General features: G+C 37.2%; 1 protein-coding gene across 6 annotated transcripts in view; it reads right to left on the bottom strand.

Moving 5' to 3' along the window:
- Positions 1–17,834, bottom strand: part of PTBP2 (polypyrimidine tract binding protein 2) — a 61,169-nt gene that overhangs the window by 23,383 nt on the left and 19,952 nt on the right. For all 6 annotated transcript variants that reach the window (XM_058659439.1, XM_004582026.4, XM_004582027.4 and 3 more), the window contains exons 4-5: positions 10,276–10,448; positions 9,388–9,531 (exon numbers count right to left, since the gene is read on the bottom strand). In XM_058659439.1, the coding sequence (XP_058515422.1) occupies positions 9,388–9,531; positions 10,276–10,448 (317 nt within the window). The remainder of the gene's footprint in view (positions 1–9,387; positions 9,532–10,275; positions 10,449–17,834) is intronic.

Below are 17,834 nucleotides of genomic sequence, written 5' to 3'. Positions count from 1 at the left end.
TATATAAAGGTAAATAATTGTTAAACTTAACAATGACAAATAATGTTTAAATTTATCGTTTGAGGAATTGTACATTATATTTATTTTTTAAATGTTAAACAGCATATAACGACAAATGAAAAGAACACAAGAATTAGGACACTTAATTAACAAAGTCATTTTACAAAAAATTATTCAGTCAGAGGTCACACAGCTTGGAATTTAAGGAGACCACATGGTTATCTTGATAAGCTTTATTGTTAAATGTTAAATAATTTGACCTATAGATTTATGTTAACTAAAATGTTAAACATCTGGATTATTTCTACCTGTTACAATGTATAATGGCTATAGATTTGTTTTGACAAACAATTATGTATGTTTTCTCAGGTAGATAACTAGAAATGGATTAAGTTACAGAAAAATGCGTATCTTTAATTTTGGTTATGTACTTAAAGTTGCCAAAACTTAACCTACCAATTTTCATTCCCACCTCACCAACATGAGATCAATCTTTAAAGAACATTTGTTTTTACTATGTCTTTTTTTTAAAGATTTATTTATTTATTTATTTTATTACAAAGTCAGATACACAAAGAGGAGGAAAGACAGAGGGGAAGATCTTCCGTCCGAAGTGAGCCGCAACGGCCGGTGCTGTGCCAATCCGAAGCCAGGAACCAGAACTTCTTCCGAGTCTCCCACACGGGTGCAGGGTCCCAAAGCTTTGGGCCGTCCTCGACTGCTTTCCCAGGCCACAAGCAGAGAGCTGGATGGGAAGTGGAGCTGCCGGGATTAGAACCGCCGGCCATATGGGATCCTGGTGCGTACAAGGCGAGTACTTTAGCCGCTAGGCCACGCTGCCGGGCCCTGTTTTTACTATGTCTTAATTCCAGTCTATCTAATATGGCATGTTAGCATCTCACCATGATTTTAAACTGCATTAAAGGCTCCAATCTCAATGTAGTGGACTCTTGGAGAAAGAAACAGCTAAAGAGAAGACTAAGAATGTATGACTAGACATGTGAAGTAATGGGCAGAAGGTGGCACAAAGGCAGGCTAAATGACAGCATGGTGACAAATGGCAACAGAAGACACAGACCAAAAGAATGCACATACATCAGGATAGAGGGTTCATTAAGACTTCGAGGACAGAAGCACGGTAGCCATGAAAAGGATCTACTGCAACAGAGTAACAGTTTATTTGTACATTTTAGAAAAATACTTTCTTGCCTATAATGGACAGAAAAAGTTTTAAGAGGAAAATTAAAGCAATCATAAGTAGGAGTGCTGTTGTGGTAATACAGCTAATAGGTGAATATGTTCAAGTAATAGAAGTAGCAGAACACATGGAGAAAAACAGGTTAATAATTAAGGAAATACTTCTCAGGAGTTGGTGCAAGAAGTCATGCCCAAACACACATACTTATTGATTTGCCTCTTTTCTGCTAACCCTATTAAAATGTTTATGAACGAGTATAAGTTGGAATAAATGCAAAAATCAAGAAAGGAAAGCTCATCATCAGCTGGCAAACGTTATTCCTGAGACAATGGACAGAGTGAAATCAAAGAAGGGTACTGAAGACCTAACCAGGTCAAGGCAGCAACCTTAGAAATCAGAAGGCTCACACTAGGAAGACAAAAAATGTTAAGGAGGAAAGCCTAGTTAGAGAAACAGATGCCTCTTCCCCATTTTTTTTAAAGATTTATTTTTATTACAAAGTCAGATATACAGAGAGGAGGAGAGACAGAGAGGAAGATCTTCCGTCTGATGATTCACTCCCCAAGTGAGCCGCAACGGGCCGATGCTCGCCAATCCGAAGCCAGGAACCTGGAACCTCCTCCAGGTCTCTCACACGTGGGTGCAGGGTCCCAAAGCTTTGGGGCCGTCCTCGACTGCTTTCCCAGGCCACAAGCAGGCAGCTGGATGGGAAGTGGAGCTGCCGGGAGTAGAACCGGCGCCCATATGGGATCCTGGGGCATTTAAGGAGAGGACTTTAGCCGCTAGGCCACGCCGCCGGGCCCCCTCTTCCCCATTTAATAACAGCTTTCTTAAAGCAATCAGATTCTTCAAATGAGTATTGCTGGTCAACAATAAGTCTCTGTGGCACTGGGGGTTACAGTAAGTTTTTCCTTGGCATTTGTGTGATATGTGATTACTATATACGAATGTATTTAAGTCATGTAAGATGTTAATTTTCCATGCTGAAATTTGAACAGAAAAAGGAGGGTCAGAAATGGAGAGAAAAGAAAAACTGAAAGCTAACATAGAAGAAATGAAGTAATTCAGAGTATACCTTATGTCCTCAGAGTTGTAAAGTCATAAGGTATGACCAACTACAATGTAAAAACGATGAACAAACAAGATTAAAATTTTTTGAAAAGCAAAAGTATTTCATATTTTTTTTAAAAAAGATTGTGCACTAATTGTTTCTTCCACACAAAATTCAGAATGGATTAAGAGGCATGTAACCAAACTAGTATGAAGTCCACTATCAAATGTGCTTTAAAAATGCTCATTTACTAGTCATCTTACTTAAAATTACAAGTTCTTCTCTCCCTAACTGGACTTTTTCTTTACATATTCCTTTCCTTTAAATCTTTAAATATGAGAAATTATATTATTTACTTTAATAGATACTAATAAAGAAGGAAGAGACAAGTACCATCCAATCTCATATATATATACACATACATATGGAGTCTAAACAAGCTGAACTCATAGAAGTAGAAACGGATGATGGTTGCCAGAGATGGGGAGCAAAGGAGAAAATGAATGAGGAAAGAGAACATGCTGGGGGAGAGAAAGGGGGAGGAACAAAGGGAGAACAACTTAAAACAGAGATGGATAGCAGAGAAGCAGAAAACGCTCCACCCTGGGAAATGGGAGGGGGCAGGATGATGGTAGAGGGACATGTGGAGACCCATGGATAGAAGGAAACAGCAGATATAGTGAACAGATACCCCAGCGTCCATCACGGGAGATCAATGACCAGTTTCGCAGGTGAATCAAGTCATAGAACTGCATGCAGGTCCCAGGCCCAGCTTGATTGCACAACAGCTAAATTCTCACATCGCAAGAGCCAGGATTCCATATGGGTGTTGGTTTATGCCCCAGCTGGTCCACTTCCCATCCAACCTGTTGCTTATGGCCTGGGAAAAGAGTAGAGGATGTCCAAAAGCTTTGGGATCCCGCACCCACATGAGAGACCCAGAATGAACTCCTGGCTCCTGCTTCAGATCAGCTCAGCTCCAGCGATTACTGTCATTTAGAAAGTGAACCAGGGGATGTTAGATCATTCCCTATCCTCTTGATAAAACTGATCTGCTTCTCCAATAAAAATAAGTCAATATAAAAAGAAGTGCAGATTCTGCTGGTTTATTTTTTTCCTTGTATCTGATCTTGAGTAGAAGCAAAATGGTAGAGCCCTGTAGAATGGGTGTGGGAATGAGTGGATTGCATGACCCAGACGCCCATCAGTGCCACATTTGATGCCATTTTGAGATATACGGCAAAGCCCCTGGGGAGACAACAGCAGGCTGTAACATGCTATGCCAGAGGAGTCTTCACTTTCTGCTAAGTGCATTGCACTGTTCCCATTAGGAAAATAATACCAACTTGGTGTCCCACAGGTTCCATCAATAAGAGTGAGCTGTCCCCAGAACTACTTGCTAACAGGTCCCTGCAAAGAGGAAAGAAAAAAATCCAAGAATTGGGTGCCCCTGAAAAGTGTGATATAGTTTAAAGTCACAGCTGGTGTTTCCTTATTCCCTGGTACTGCTGGCATCGTAAGCAGGAGAAAAGTTCAGCAGACAATGGTGGGGCTACAACACAAGAACATAAAGATCACAGGGAGTGGAGAGTAGCAACCCAGGAGCCTTGGCTGCAGAAGCTGTGGCAGAAGCATAGCATGGCAGCTTGGGAACCTAGGACTGAAAAATGCTGCAGGGAGTGGCACAAGTGATGGATATGGAGAACCAGGCTCTGATCTTAGATAATGGCTCCAAGAAGAAACACCCACTAGTGTGAATGCCTAAGAGAAAATACAAAACTGCTTCAAGTAAATGAAGTAATTAATAACATATCAGAACTGTAGGATACAGTCAAGGCAGTACTAACAGTAAAGGTCATTGCAAACAGTACCTACGTCAAGAAATTAGAAAGGTACCAGCTAAATTAGCTAACTGTGTGTCAGAAGGAACAGCAAAATAATCCTAGGATTTGCAGAAAAAGGGAAATCAAAAGTGAGAAAATAAACCACATTGAGACCAAAAGAATATATAATATCAGTGAATTAAAGAGCTGCTTATTTTAGAAAATCAAAAAAATAGAATTCCCATTAGCTCAACCAATCAAACGCAGGAAGCAGAAGGTACAAATTAACAGAATCAGAGAAAAAAACAGGAAATTCAACAATGGATACTTGACATACTTAGAATAATTATGAACAATTGTAAGTAACTATATGCCAACAAATCACAGGATTTAGAAGAAATGGATTTCTATATATACACAATTTGCAAAAACTGAATTGTGAGATAATTAATAATCTAAACAGAGTATGGCAAGGAGGAGACTAAATCAGTAATTAAATCAGTCGCAACAAAGAAAAGTCCTGGACTAGACAGCTTCACTACTGAATTTTATCAAACGTTTCAATAACTTTACCTCAATCTTCCATAAGCTATGCAAAAAAATACCAAGAGAACCATTCCTTGGAATTGCCTATGAACATCACCTTAATACCAAAGCCAGACAGACACTTCAGAGAAAGTGAAATGCAGAACCGTATCTCTGATGAACACAGACACCAAAATCCCCAACAAAGAATACTAGCCAACAGGATGCAGCAATACTCCAGGCAGATCATTCACCTGGACCAGGTGGGATTTATCCCTGCAAACCAGGGACAAATCAGTACATAAACAAACCGAAAAATAAAAGTCATATGATCATCTCAATAAATGCAGAGAACACATTTAATAAAATCCAACACCCATGCTAAAAACTCTAAACAAGACGGGCATAGAAGGAACATTCTACCACACAATCAAAGCAATACACAAAAAACTGAATGTTACAAGCTTTTCCACTAAAATCTGGAATTAGATAAGGGTGTCCATTTTCACCACTGCTAATCAATATACTACTGAAGTCCTTGCCAGAGCTATTAGGCAAGAAAAACAAATTAAAGGAATTCATCAAGTCAGAAAACAGGAATCAAAATTATCCCTTTCTGCAGATGATATAAAATGACAGAGGAACCAAAAAACTCAATCAAGAGACTACTGGAACTCACAAAATTTATCAGTTTGACAGTGTAGCAGGGTATAAAATAAATGAACATAACTTGATGGTTCCGGCATACACAAAAAAAACCCTCCATGGCTGAAAAAAAGAACTAGTCAGAACAGTTCCTTTAAAAACTGTGGAAAGAACCTTAAATATCTTGGAATTAACCTAGTCAAGATGTGGAAGACCCCTATGACAAAAATTACAAAACATTAAAAAAAAATGACATAAGAGAAATTGCCATGTTACTGAATCTGTAGAATCAACATAATCAAAATGTCCGTATTACCAAAATATAGATTCAATGCAATCCCAACAACATTCTTCTCAATACAGAAATGATACAAAAATTCATCTGGAAATACAAGAGACCGCAAATGGTTAAAGCTATCCTAAAGAATAAAATCAAGATGGAGGAAGCTCAATTCCATACCTCAAGACATACTATAGTGTAGTGGTCATCAGAACAGTCTGGTACTGGTACATAAATAAAGATGATCAATGGAACAGAACAGAAATTCAGTCAACTAATCTTTGAAAAGCTAACATAAAACAATCCAGGGAAAAAGGTTGATCTCTTCAACAAATACTGTTGGGGCAATTAGACATCCGCCTGTTAGGTAAGAAGCAAGACCTACACCTGTCACATTATAAAAAAATCAGCTCTAAATTGACCAAGGACCTAAATCTGCACGAGGAGTCAAACTATTAGAAGAAAACAAAGGAAATACACTACAAGTTATAGGCATTGGTAAAGACTTCTTAGAAAAGTCACCAAAAGCACAGGCCGTCAAAGACAAAATAAACCACTGGGACTACATCAAACTAAAAAGCTTCTATACAGCAAAGAAAATGATCGACAAAGTGAAGAAGCAACCAAAAGAATGGGAGAACATCTTTGCACACTACACAACAGATAAGGAAGTATTACCCAGGATTTTAAAAAGTGCTTTAGAAACTCAACAGCAGCCAAACAAACCAACCCTGTGAAGAAATGGACTAAGGAAATGAACATCCATTTTTTCAAAGAACAAATTCAAACAGCTAAACGAACATATGAAGAAAACTGTTCAGGCTCTCTAGCTATCAGGAAAATAGAAATCAAAACTATATTGAGGTTCTACCTAACTCCAGTGAGAATGGCCTATATTCAGAACTCTACTAACAGCACCTGCTGACCATGGATGTGGGGAAAAGGTACTCCTCCTCTTCCTCCTCCTCCTACTCCACTACTGGTGGGAGTGTAGGCTAGTGAAGCAACTATGGAAGTCAGTATGAAAAGTGCAAAGACTACTGAAAGTTGAGCCACTATATAACTCAGCTATTCCACTCCTGGAAATACAGACAAAACAAGTGAAACCCGCATATAAGACCGTGACTTGCAACCTTGTATTTACAGCAGCACAATCCACAATAGCAAAGACATGGAAACAACTGAGTTGTCCATCAAAAGATGAATGGAAAAAACTGTGATACATCTATTCTATGGAATACTACTCAGCCATCAAAACTAGTAACTTCTAACATTTGCAGCAGGATGGTCCCAGCTGTAGACCATTATGCTCAGTGCAGTAAGTCAATCCTGAAAGGATAAATACAGTATGTACTGACATAAGGCAATATTCATGCAAAATACAAAACAGACATATGGTTAAACATGTACATAAACATACTGGAAAGTGGAGACACATTGCAGTACATGTCTCTAACCCTACATGAAAGGAAGACTCCCACTGAAATAGTTAAATATAGCTTAAAAACACAACACTAGATGTTCTACCATTGTCTACACTTACGTCTTTATACACTTATGTAGCAGAATGTTGGATCTGCGACTGCTGTTGAAGGCCTGCACTACACTACTTTCTATTTGCTATTTTTTTGTGTTCTATCCTAAATGCCACATATAAGAGAAAACATATTACTTGTGTTTTCGATAGTAGCTTGTTTCACTGACCATAATGGTTTCCAACTGCATTCATTTCTTGAAAAGATATAATCAGGAGTTAGCACTATAATGTATCAATCAAGCTCATACTGCCTGCAGTGCTGCCATCCCATATGGGCACTGGTTTGTGCCCCAACACTCCCTTCTAATCCACCTTCCTGTTAATGAACTTGTGAAGGAGGCATGTGTTACAAGGTCTTGAGCTCCTTCACCTCCATGGAAGATGGGGTTAGAAGATGCTCCTGGTTACCAGCTTGACACTGGCCCACTTCTGGTCACTGTGGTAATTTGGGGGTGAACCAATACATGGAACATCTGTCTGTCCCTCTCTCTGCAATTCTGATTTTCAAGTAAAATAAAATGCATCTTTAAAAAAAAAAAAGGAATATGTTTGTCAAAGGGTACAAAACACAGTTTCAGTTGGGAAGAAAAGATTTTGGTGTTACACTACACAGCACAGCAATCATAATTAATAATGTTTCAATACTCAAAGGTATGGATTTTAAGTGTTCTTAGCAGTATGGTGTTTGGGCGGACATTCATGCTGATTAGTCTGATACAACTATCATATTGTATATATGTATAGAAACACTGCATTATAATTGCTAAATACATACAATTATTATCTCAATTAAAAATGATTTGGGGGCCCAGCAAGATAGCATACTGGTTAAAGTCCTCGCCTTGCATGCACCAAGATCCCATATGGGCACCAGTTCTAATCCCAGCAGCCCCAATTCCCATCCAGCTTCCTGCTTGTGGCCTGGGAAATCAGTCGAGGACGGCCCAATGCCTTGGATTCCTGCACCCCCATGGAAGACCTGGAGGAAGTTCCTGGTTCCTGGCTTCAAATTGGCTCAGTTCCGGCTGTTGCGACTGCATGGGGAGAGAACCATTGGAGGGAAGATCCTCTCTGCCTCTCCTCCTCTCTGTATATCCGCCTTTCCAATAAAAAAATGTTTTAAAAAAATGATTTTGAAAATAAAAACAAAGCTAAGTAAAAATAGTAAGAGCAAAGGGAAAGCTATACTCCTAGCTTGTGAAGCCTTTTGAAGTATACTTTTTAAAAAATACTTGAAAGGCAGAGAGATGACAGCAAGTGAGCAGGAGTGAAATAGAAAAGAGCAAGTGAGGTCCTTCATCCATTGGCTTATTCCCCAAAAGGGTTGCTCTAGCAGGAGCCAGGAGCTATGGGTTTCTTCCAGGCCTCCCATTTGGGTGCAAAAAGTCCAAAGGCTAGAATCATCTTCCTCCACTTTCCCAGGCACATTAGCAGGGAGCCGAATCTCAAGTGGGGTATCCAGGTACTGAATCCCCACCTATGCGGAATGCTAACACTACAGGTGGCAGCTAACCCAGTAAGCCACAGAACATGCCCCAGAAGTTGTCTTCAAAACAAATGAAAATTTTACTAAAAACCAAGAGTTGATATTTTAGCCCTATCTTTCAAAGTTTTGTAAGCATATTATTCAAAACCTAGTAACGTTTTATGAACTGATGAAGTGAGAAATTATTTTTCTGTAAATGTTTGGTATGATAAAGAACCACATAGTTACTATTTTATTGAACCAGAAACATAATTAGATTGAAAACTATATTAAAAGAGCCAGTTGTTCAGATCACTACAGTCGTATTTTGGTCTAAAGACATTTTTATGCTGCTTCTATGATCAGTTTTAAACATCTTCTGTATCAAATTTTCACATAAATACTTGTTCATATATTCCACAATAATGATTTGTCCGGTAAATAGAATATTTAAAAAAAAATACTTCTATGAAAAAATTAGACTTCTGAAAGTCAAATAATCAAAGGCACTGAAATTCATATCTAAAACTCTAGAAGTTTTGTTTTATGCTAATAAATGATATCTCAGTTCCTACACAAAAATTTTAATTTACACTAACAGATTTTCTTTTGCAACAACAAAAATTTGAATACGGCTTTAAAGGAACTTGAAAATATTTCACTGAACAGTATTAAGATAGAATCTGAAAGCAACAAATTTTTCTAAATTAACATTAGTTCTTAACACGTTGGGACACAATGCACAAAAAATACCTTAACAAGAAAATCTACTTAGAATATCTTCTGAATAAACATTTTTGTGTTATTACGTCTGAGACTGTTAATATGTTCTAGATGATTTTATTTTAACAAAACATACTTACTTGATTTAAAGTATTATCTGTCTTTAATTCCTTGTGATTGGAGTATTGGATAAAAATTGGCTGGTTACGAAGATGAGGTGTCACAGCAGAATAGTAATTAACCATGGTAATTGCTGCTTCTTCTGTTGCCAGTTCCAAAAATGCCTGAAATTTTACATAGCAAAAAAAACTGAATGCAATAAAGTAATTTCAATAAAGTTCCAGTACCTCTGTAACCTATTCAGCTGACCTAAAAGATCATTTATCTTTCACATTACATCCAATGTCCTAGCTAGCAGGACTGACACACCACTATTACACATAACCTCAGAAGAAAACTTAAGTGTGTGGTGCTTCTGCCTTCCATTTATCAATCTCCACAAATCTATTTCCCCCCAAATTACCAAAGAAAACGTAAACATTACTAGCAACAGAATTTTAGCATATCTATGCCAAGCAATATACAAGGTCTCATTTAAAAATCAGAATAATTTAACAGCATCATGCTAACATTAGCTAAATTCTAGAGAATGTTCAATTTTATAAATTTAAATGGTATCATTAGTAATGCTAAAACGGGTCCTAACACTACTCACCTATAGGATAAAGCATACCCAGAATTAATGACTAATTTCTGCTAATGCTCCTAAATATTTCCACAGGAAAAGCATAAGATGTTACTACTGCTCCTAATGATTTCTGCAATCACAGAGAACAGCAGTAACAAGAAATCCTTCATTTCTGTTTTCTACAATCTCATTAAAACTGTACAGAGTACTATAGTGAATTCCAAAGGCAAAATGTGAAAATTATGTTCTCTCAGAAATTTAATCAACTTTAATCCTTTGAGGGTGAAATCATTGATTAGTTTGAGATTTACTTAACATTTTTATAAACCCTGAACGTTACCTGATTTTTCCCTTTCAGCATAAGGATGTTGGTGACTTTGCCAAATGGTAAGCCTAAAGCAATAACTTCTGTTTCTGTCACTTCACCAGGTAATTTTCGAATATGAAGTACACGAGAAGGAGCACCATCCATTTTATCTTCTCCTTTAAATTTTTTACTATCATTACCATTGGCTGAAAAACATTTTAAAATATAGATATATAATTTTCTTAATGGGAAATACAAAACTTGTAAAAAGAATTTATAATTATAGCTGAATATACTTGAATATTAAAAACTAAAATTCCATGCTTTTAAGAAAACTACATCAATTTTAAAACAATTAGTTCTTAAATAAGTAACATTTATATAAATAACACACTATACGAATATCAAAATCATTACAAGTTTCTTCATAAAATAATTTTAAAAATTGCATTTATTTGAAAGGCAGTAACAGAGCAAAAGACAAAAGAGTTCTTCTAAGCACTTCTTCACTCCCTAGGGCCGACCAAACCAGCGTTGCCAGGCCAGGCATCCAGAACCCCACCGAGATTCACTACATGGGCAGTGGGGCACAAGCACTGGGGTCATCTGCTGCTATCTGAGCACATTAGCAGGAGTGTGGTGGCAAGCAGGGCAGTTAGAACTTAAACTGGTGTTCCAACATGGGATGCTGGCAATGGAAGCTGCGGCTTAACCCTCTGCACCACAATGTTGGCCCCCAAATACTATTTAATCAAGAAATTATCCAATGCCTAAAGAACAAAATTACCTGAAAGTTGATCACCTTAATAAAGAATAACAATGTCTCCTTGTATTTGCAAGTATATGGTCCTCCATATATTACACTCAGTGGATGCCAGAAGATACACTTAGCCCTACACAAGGGTGCTTTAAAACATTTATGGAAAATTCGTTTATTTTGATGCAAAACAATTTTGAAATCCACACATTTGTTTCCCAAGTCTTTATTTTCCATTAACTTTTTAAAGGTCTCTCATATGCACTTAGTTACCAGGCTGGACAAAAGGGTGTCACAGTCCAAGCAAGACAAAACACAAGATTTTATCATACTTCTCAGAACTGTACGCAGTGTAAAACTCATAAACTGTAAGGCAATTAAAATTGCAGAAAGTACAACCATGGACTGCTGTTCTCCCACCATACACCAGCAAAAGCAAAAAGGAGCAAAAAATGTGAAAGGAGGATTTAATTTTACATGTGAAATTATATATCATTTACTTCCAAAGCTGTTATGTTCAAAAGTTGTATCAAGAAGGCAAAGCTATGAAGAATCATTATTCCATCATTCCACACTATGGCTTATCTTCAATGAGCCTCTCCTAATTTAACATTTTTACTTTATCTACTGAAGCATTTTGTACCTACTAATAACATCCTATGAATCACTCATGAGCTGCTTATTCTATTACTCTGAGCTTTAAAACAAACCAAAATACTTCAATCAAAAAACTAGTTACCTATTTCATTCCAAAGCTTCACAGAAGTATTTTTATTAAAGAAACTTACAGTAAAACAAGCAGAGTTTTACACAGACCTGCTTAAAGGACTTGGAGTCTACCCACTAGTCCAGATTCATGATTCCTAACCTTCTGGTAGTTCTTAATGTTTGAGATCCTAACTAAAACAAAGGATGCTAACAAATACAGAGAGTATATGCAATATATGTAGCCTCCCAAAACACTTATTTGTAAGCAAGATTTTACGTATACATACATATATAAAACTGCACAAACATTTTGATCCTTGAATGCCTTCAAAATTCATTTATTGTTAAACATTTACTCTCAAGGATGCGTCTGGAAATACTTAAGGCTATGGAGGTAGAGCAGGAACAAGATGCATCCCAATGACCTACAGTCTAGTAGAGTGGTAAACCAGCTGTCCTGTGGTAACAGAATGATGTGATTAAACGTGATTTAGGTAAGGAACTGGAAGAGGTTGGTGCTAATGATCAGAAAAGGCATCCCTCAGCAGGTAATATGGGAGCTAACTTGGTAATTTACTTGTCAAGCTATACTTCACTTATATTTTCCTCTAATAGCTTCACTCAAATTTATATACTTGAAATGGGCCAGGAAATGCGTTTAAAAATCCCCCTAGGTTATCTTTGTATCAAGGACTAACAAGCTCTGGGTTCTAAATAACTACCCTGCAAAGAAAGGCCAGCCAGCTCTTTATCATTCCAGAAATGTAAAAAGCCACAGGAAATTACCTACATGTCCTTTTATTTTCCTAAGATTATAAGATACACAGGCACCTACACTTAAAAGCAAAGAGGCTGACATTTCTATTCTTTCAGTACCTCAAAAAGCAAAATCAGTGAGGGTTTATTAAAAATATTAAAGAAACAATCCACAATACAAGCACATCTTTTGATGTTAGGCTTTGATGTTGCCTTTTCTTGACAAAATAGCCTGAGTTACACAAACCTCCCACTTTATTGTTGCCCATTAGTATGTCTGAAAACAAATACTTCACCATCCAATCTAGAGACCCAAAAGGCACAGGTTATGGTAGCAAGATACTCCAAACAAGAAATTTTAATTTCTTCTAACCTGGTCTATCCTGTTCCCTCTGGGAATGAAAAAATATATACTACATATCACTGTAGCTATATAAAAAACGGCTTTCATTTGCCAATGATTTTTGGAACTCAAAATCCTTGCCTGAATCTCTAATTCCCTAAAAGCAAGTATTACTTGGGATTTATGTTGGTTATTTTCTGAAGAGCAGACAGTAGACAGAATTAAAAATAGGTGAGTAACACAGGAAGGTAGAACACTCCTGATGAAGTGTTAAAATCTAAAAATATGTAACATTCAGTCCAAGTTAACTACATATCATGCAATTAGCAATCTTTAAATTGCTATCATCATGACATACCAGCAACATTTATAAGTATGTTAAACTCACAATCAGGCAGTTAATAGGTGGCAACGACAGAAATACTACGTAAAGAATAAAAATTCAATGACTATGATGTCATATCCTGTGCTTTTAAAAGAGATTTATTTTTACTTGAAAGGTGGGGATCCAGAGAGACCTTTCATCCACTGGTTCACTCCCTAAAGTCAACGGCTGTAGCTGGGCTGATCCAAAACCAGGAGCTTCTTTCAGGTGTCCCATGCAGGTGCAGGGACCCAAGCTTGAGTCATCCTCCACAGCTTTCCCAGGCGATTAGAAAGGAGCTGGGTTGGAAGAAGAGCAACCAGGACACAAACCAATGCCCACACGGGATGACAGTAAGACAGGCAGAAGCTTAGGTTACTATGCCACACCAAGCAGCTGTGCTTTATATCCTGCACTCCTAAACCACTACATCAAAAACGCTAAAAACATGGTATCAACATACTTAAAAATTCTGATGCCAAGAAAATTTGAAACCTATGAAATGAAGATCTAAAAAAGATCTTTACTTCTCTCCCGAAGACCAAACCAGCTACTACCTATCAAAACGTACCTTATCCACATTGTCCTTAGCTAATAGCAACAAGAGGGTGGCTGCTAAAGCTATAAAAATAATCATTTAAAATAACTGATACTATGATCATATGAAACTGAAATGGGGAACTGCAGTCTATTTTCACATTTAAAAACACTTAAGAGTGTAAAAAAAAACAAAAAAGGAGAAAATGTTATGTCTTCAACTTATGAAATACCTAGGCTGCTATCTATTCATAAAATAAGCTAAACTGTGATAGGTTACAGATTTGATTCTTCAGAAGACACAATAGCTGAATCCAGAATTTTTGTTCGGTATATAAAATCAATAGTAACTCACATGATTTTAGAACTGTGTTCAATGAACAAGGCATATTGTAATCTTTCACTATATCAAGTAATCCTCACACATGTGATAGAAATTTCTCTATTACCCTGTCCTTTTTCACCTTTTTTTGGAGGGACATTCAACAAATGACAAATCAAAATAAAAGCTGTTTCTACTCAAACACTTCTTTTTCAATCTGAAGACCAGTTTCTGACTTCAATTGTGAAGCTAGCATCTTTACCTGTAGAAGTTCATTCTCCTCCTACCTGATCTTAGCTCTGCACTTGTTTACCTTCCTCTCCAAGATGATGCGTAGTTTGCTAAATCACATCAATCACTGAGAAACTGTGAGCCCTCTTCTTCCTTCCTTACCTATCTCTCTTCTCACAGCGCCGCTATCAATTTCCACTTCTACTCTTACTTCCCTCATTCATTTCAGATCTGCCTTTGAACACTCTGCTTACTCCTTCCCCAAAACTAATGGCATTCCCAAGTTATTCTGATTCCAAGATCCTTCTCACCTTTACTTGTTTATTATTTATATTCTAAGGCCTTTGCTTCAGCAAATCATCTTCCATATAATTTACAAATTTGTTATTTTAGTCCCACTTACATTAAACTTTCAACTTAAACTTTCTCCAGCAAAATTTAACAAATACATTCTGACTCTAACAATCTTTGTCTGTTACAAAAAGAACTGAGAAATCCCCTTCACCAGAAGATACTGAGTTTTAATTCTAAGCAATTTGTTAGACCTCAAACCAAAGCATTGTTATAGAAGCAGCCAATATTAAAAAAAAATATAGTACTCGCACTTGCTCAATATCCTAACCAATATTCAATATTGCCCACCAGTTTAATTCACTCACTTCAGTTAATCAAGCATACCTCAAGATGGTTTTTTGTTTTCCTGCTGACCATTTATTCCGGTAACATGCCAGGTAACAAATGGAGTTCTGTATTTTTACTGATGAACCCTTTGGATACAAGTTCTTACTTTGCCAGATTTATTAATATTTGAATATTAGTTTTCCCTACAAGTTTGTGCCTTGTTCTGTCTCAACAATGGTTTTTGATGGTGGCAAATTTACAATTATCCCTTTATAATTAATGCTTTTGTCTTTCTCTAAGAAATCTTTACTTAACTCAATTTACAAATATCCCATGATTTGCCCTAAAAGGTACCAGTACACATTTTTTGTATTAAATGTATAACTGAACTAAATCCACACTCAGTTGAAAAAACAGCAGCCGAAAGTATGTTAACTTTCGTATTCTTAACTTACACAACAAAAACATGAGGTAGTACTACAAGTTCCTGTATACCCTACTTCTCCCAGTTCCTCTACTCACCCCTCACATTAGCATATCAGTTAATGAACCATACTCTGCTTCCAATTTATTCAAACTTTATTCCTCCCACACTTCCCAGTCTCCAGTAGTCAAGAGTCTGTGTTCACATTTTTAATTTTACTTTTAGCTCCCACATGTAAGAACTTAACATTTTTGTTTGATTCAACATAATGTCCAGTTTAATCCATTTTGCAACAAATGACAGAATTTCACTCTTTACAGAGCTGAATAGTATTCCATTGTGTTTAAACACAATGTTTTCTTTATTTAGTCATGATTACGGCCGTCTGGACTGATTCCATTTTTGGCTACATGGAAGACACAGTAAGTTATTCCTTTGATGGAATTTCATCCTTTGAATATATACACAATACCAGGATTGCTAGATCACATGTGATTCCTTTTCTAGTTTTTTTTTTCCAGGAATTTCCATACTCGTTTCTAAAGCTGCTGCACTAACTTCTATTCCTACGAACATTTAGGAGTTCCCCTCTTCCTACACCTCCTCCAGCATCTGTTACTTTCTCTTTTGAATAATAGTTATTCTAACGGTTGAGGTAATATCTCATTGTAGTTTTTAATTGCATTTCTTTAATGGCTTAGTTATATTAAAAATCCTCATGTATTTGTTGGCCAATTTTATTTCATTTTTAGAAATTATTCTGGTCCTTTGTCCATTTCTTAATTGTACTTTTATGTGTGTGGTGGGGATTTCCTAGTTGTTATATTCTAGTTATCAAACCTTGGTCACATAAATAGCTTCCAAATTTTTTCTTTCATCTAAGATATCTTCACTCAACTGTTTCCTTTGTTGAGCACAAGCTTCTGAACTGAACATAATCTCATGTGTCTAGTTTTGCTTTTGTTGGCTGCACTTTGGGAGTCAAGATGTCACCCACAGCAATGTCATTTGTAAGCAATTTCATTGTTCCAGGTTTTATATGGAGATCTTTGATACACCTTGAATTCTGTTACTTCATGAGCAGGGTTCTAACTTCATTCTTCTACACATACATGTCCAGTTTGCCACACTAATTATTGAAAACATTACCTCTCTCCAATATTTGTTACTGTCATCTTACCTCTCTCCTATATTTGTTATTGTCATCTTACCCCTCTCCAATATTTGTTATTGTCATCTTACCTCTCCAATATTTGTTATTATCATCTTTATCAAAAATCAGTTGGGGCTCAGTATTACAGCTCATTGGCCAAATCCTCACCAGGATCCAAAATAGGTGCGGTTCATGTCCCAGCTGTTCCACTTCCCATCCAGTTCCCTGCCTGTGCCCTGGGAAAGCAATGGAGGACAGCCCAAACCTTGGGAAGTACAGCCCAAAGCCTTGCGACCCAGCACCCGAGTGGGAGACCCAGAAGAAATTCCTGGCTTTGGACCAGCTCAGCTCCAGCCACTGTGGCCGCTTGGGGAGTGAAACAGCACACAGAAGATTTGTCTCTTTTCTCCACAGATCTGATCTGCCTTTCCAATAAAAATTTTAAAATCGTTAATAAACCATTTGGCCATTATGTGCATGGATTAATTTTGGGGTCTCTATTCTATATCACCACCGTGTATGTTGATTTGTATGCAATCACTTTGTAGCATGTACTGCAGTATTCTTTAAAATCAGGCTATAATTGTGCTTCTAGCTTGAGTTCCTTTTGTTGTTGTTTTCATTATTACAGAATAGATTTTATGTAGTCCACAGCAAATTTATAAGACAATACCTATTCAGCTTGAATTCTTTTGTTCAGGATTGTTTTGGCTACACTAGGTGTTCTGATTCCACATGAAGGATACAACTGTCTTTTCTAATTTTATATTCCATAAGCATTATTTGTATATATTTTAAATTCAATCTATAGGTTGTTTAAAAGAAACTTTTTTTCAAAGTTTTTTTGAAAGGCAGAGTTACAGAGAGAAAGAGACCATGAGAGAGAGCGAGCGAGCTCTCCCACCCGCCGCTTCACACTCCAAGTGGCCACAGTGGCCAAAGCCAGGCCGGTCTGAAGCAGGAGCATGGAGATTCATCCAGGTCTCCCACATGGGTACAGAGTCCTAGGCTTTGGGCCATCCTCCACTGCTTTTCCAGCTCATAAGCAGGGAGCTGGATGGAAGCAGAGCAGCTGGGATCCGAACCCGTGACCATATAAAAGGCTAGCACCACAGGTGGAGATTTAGGCTACTCTACGAAAGCTCCGACCCTCTGAAGTATAAACATTTTGACAGTATTAATTTTCATAATCCATGAAGAGAAACTTCCATTTTCTTGATGTGTCCTTGATAATTTCTTTCACTATTTTAAAATTTACTTATAACAAAGGCAGAATGACAGAATGAGACACATCTTTCATCTGCTAGCATATTCCCCAAATAGCTGTAACAGCCAGGCCTTGGGCCAGGCCAAAGTCAGAGAAATGCACCCAGGTC

The sequence above is a fragment of the Ochotona princeps genome, chromosome 2 (assembly GCF_030435755.1).
Source record: "Ochotona princeps isolate mOchPri1 chromosome 2, mOchPri1.hap1, whole genome shotgun sequence".
Taxonomy (NCBI): Eukaryota; Metazoa; Chordata; class Mammalia; order Lagomorpha; family Ochotonidae; genus Ochotona; species Ochotona princeps.
The sequence above is the reverse complement of the archived record's forward strand: the minus strand, read 5'-3'. Positions and strand labels throughout refer to the sequence as shown.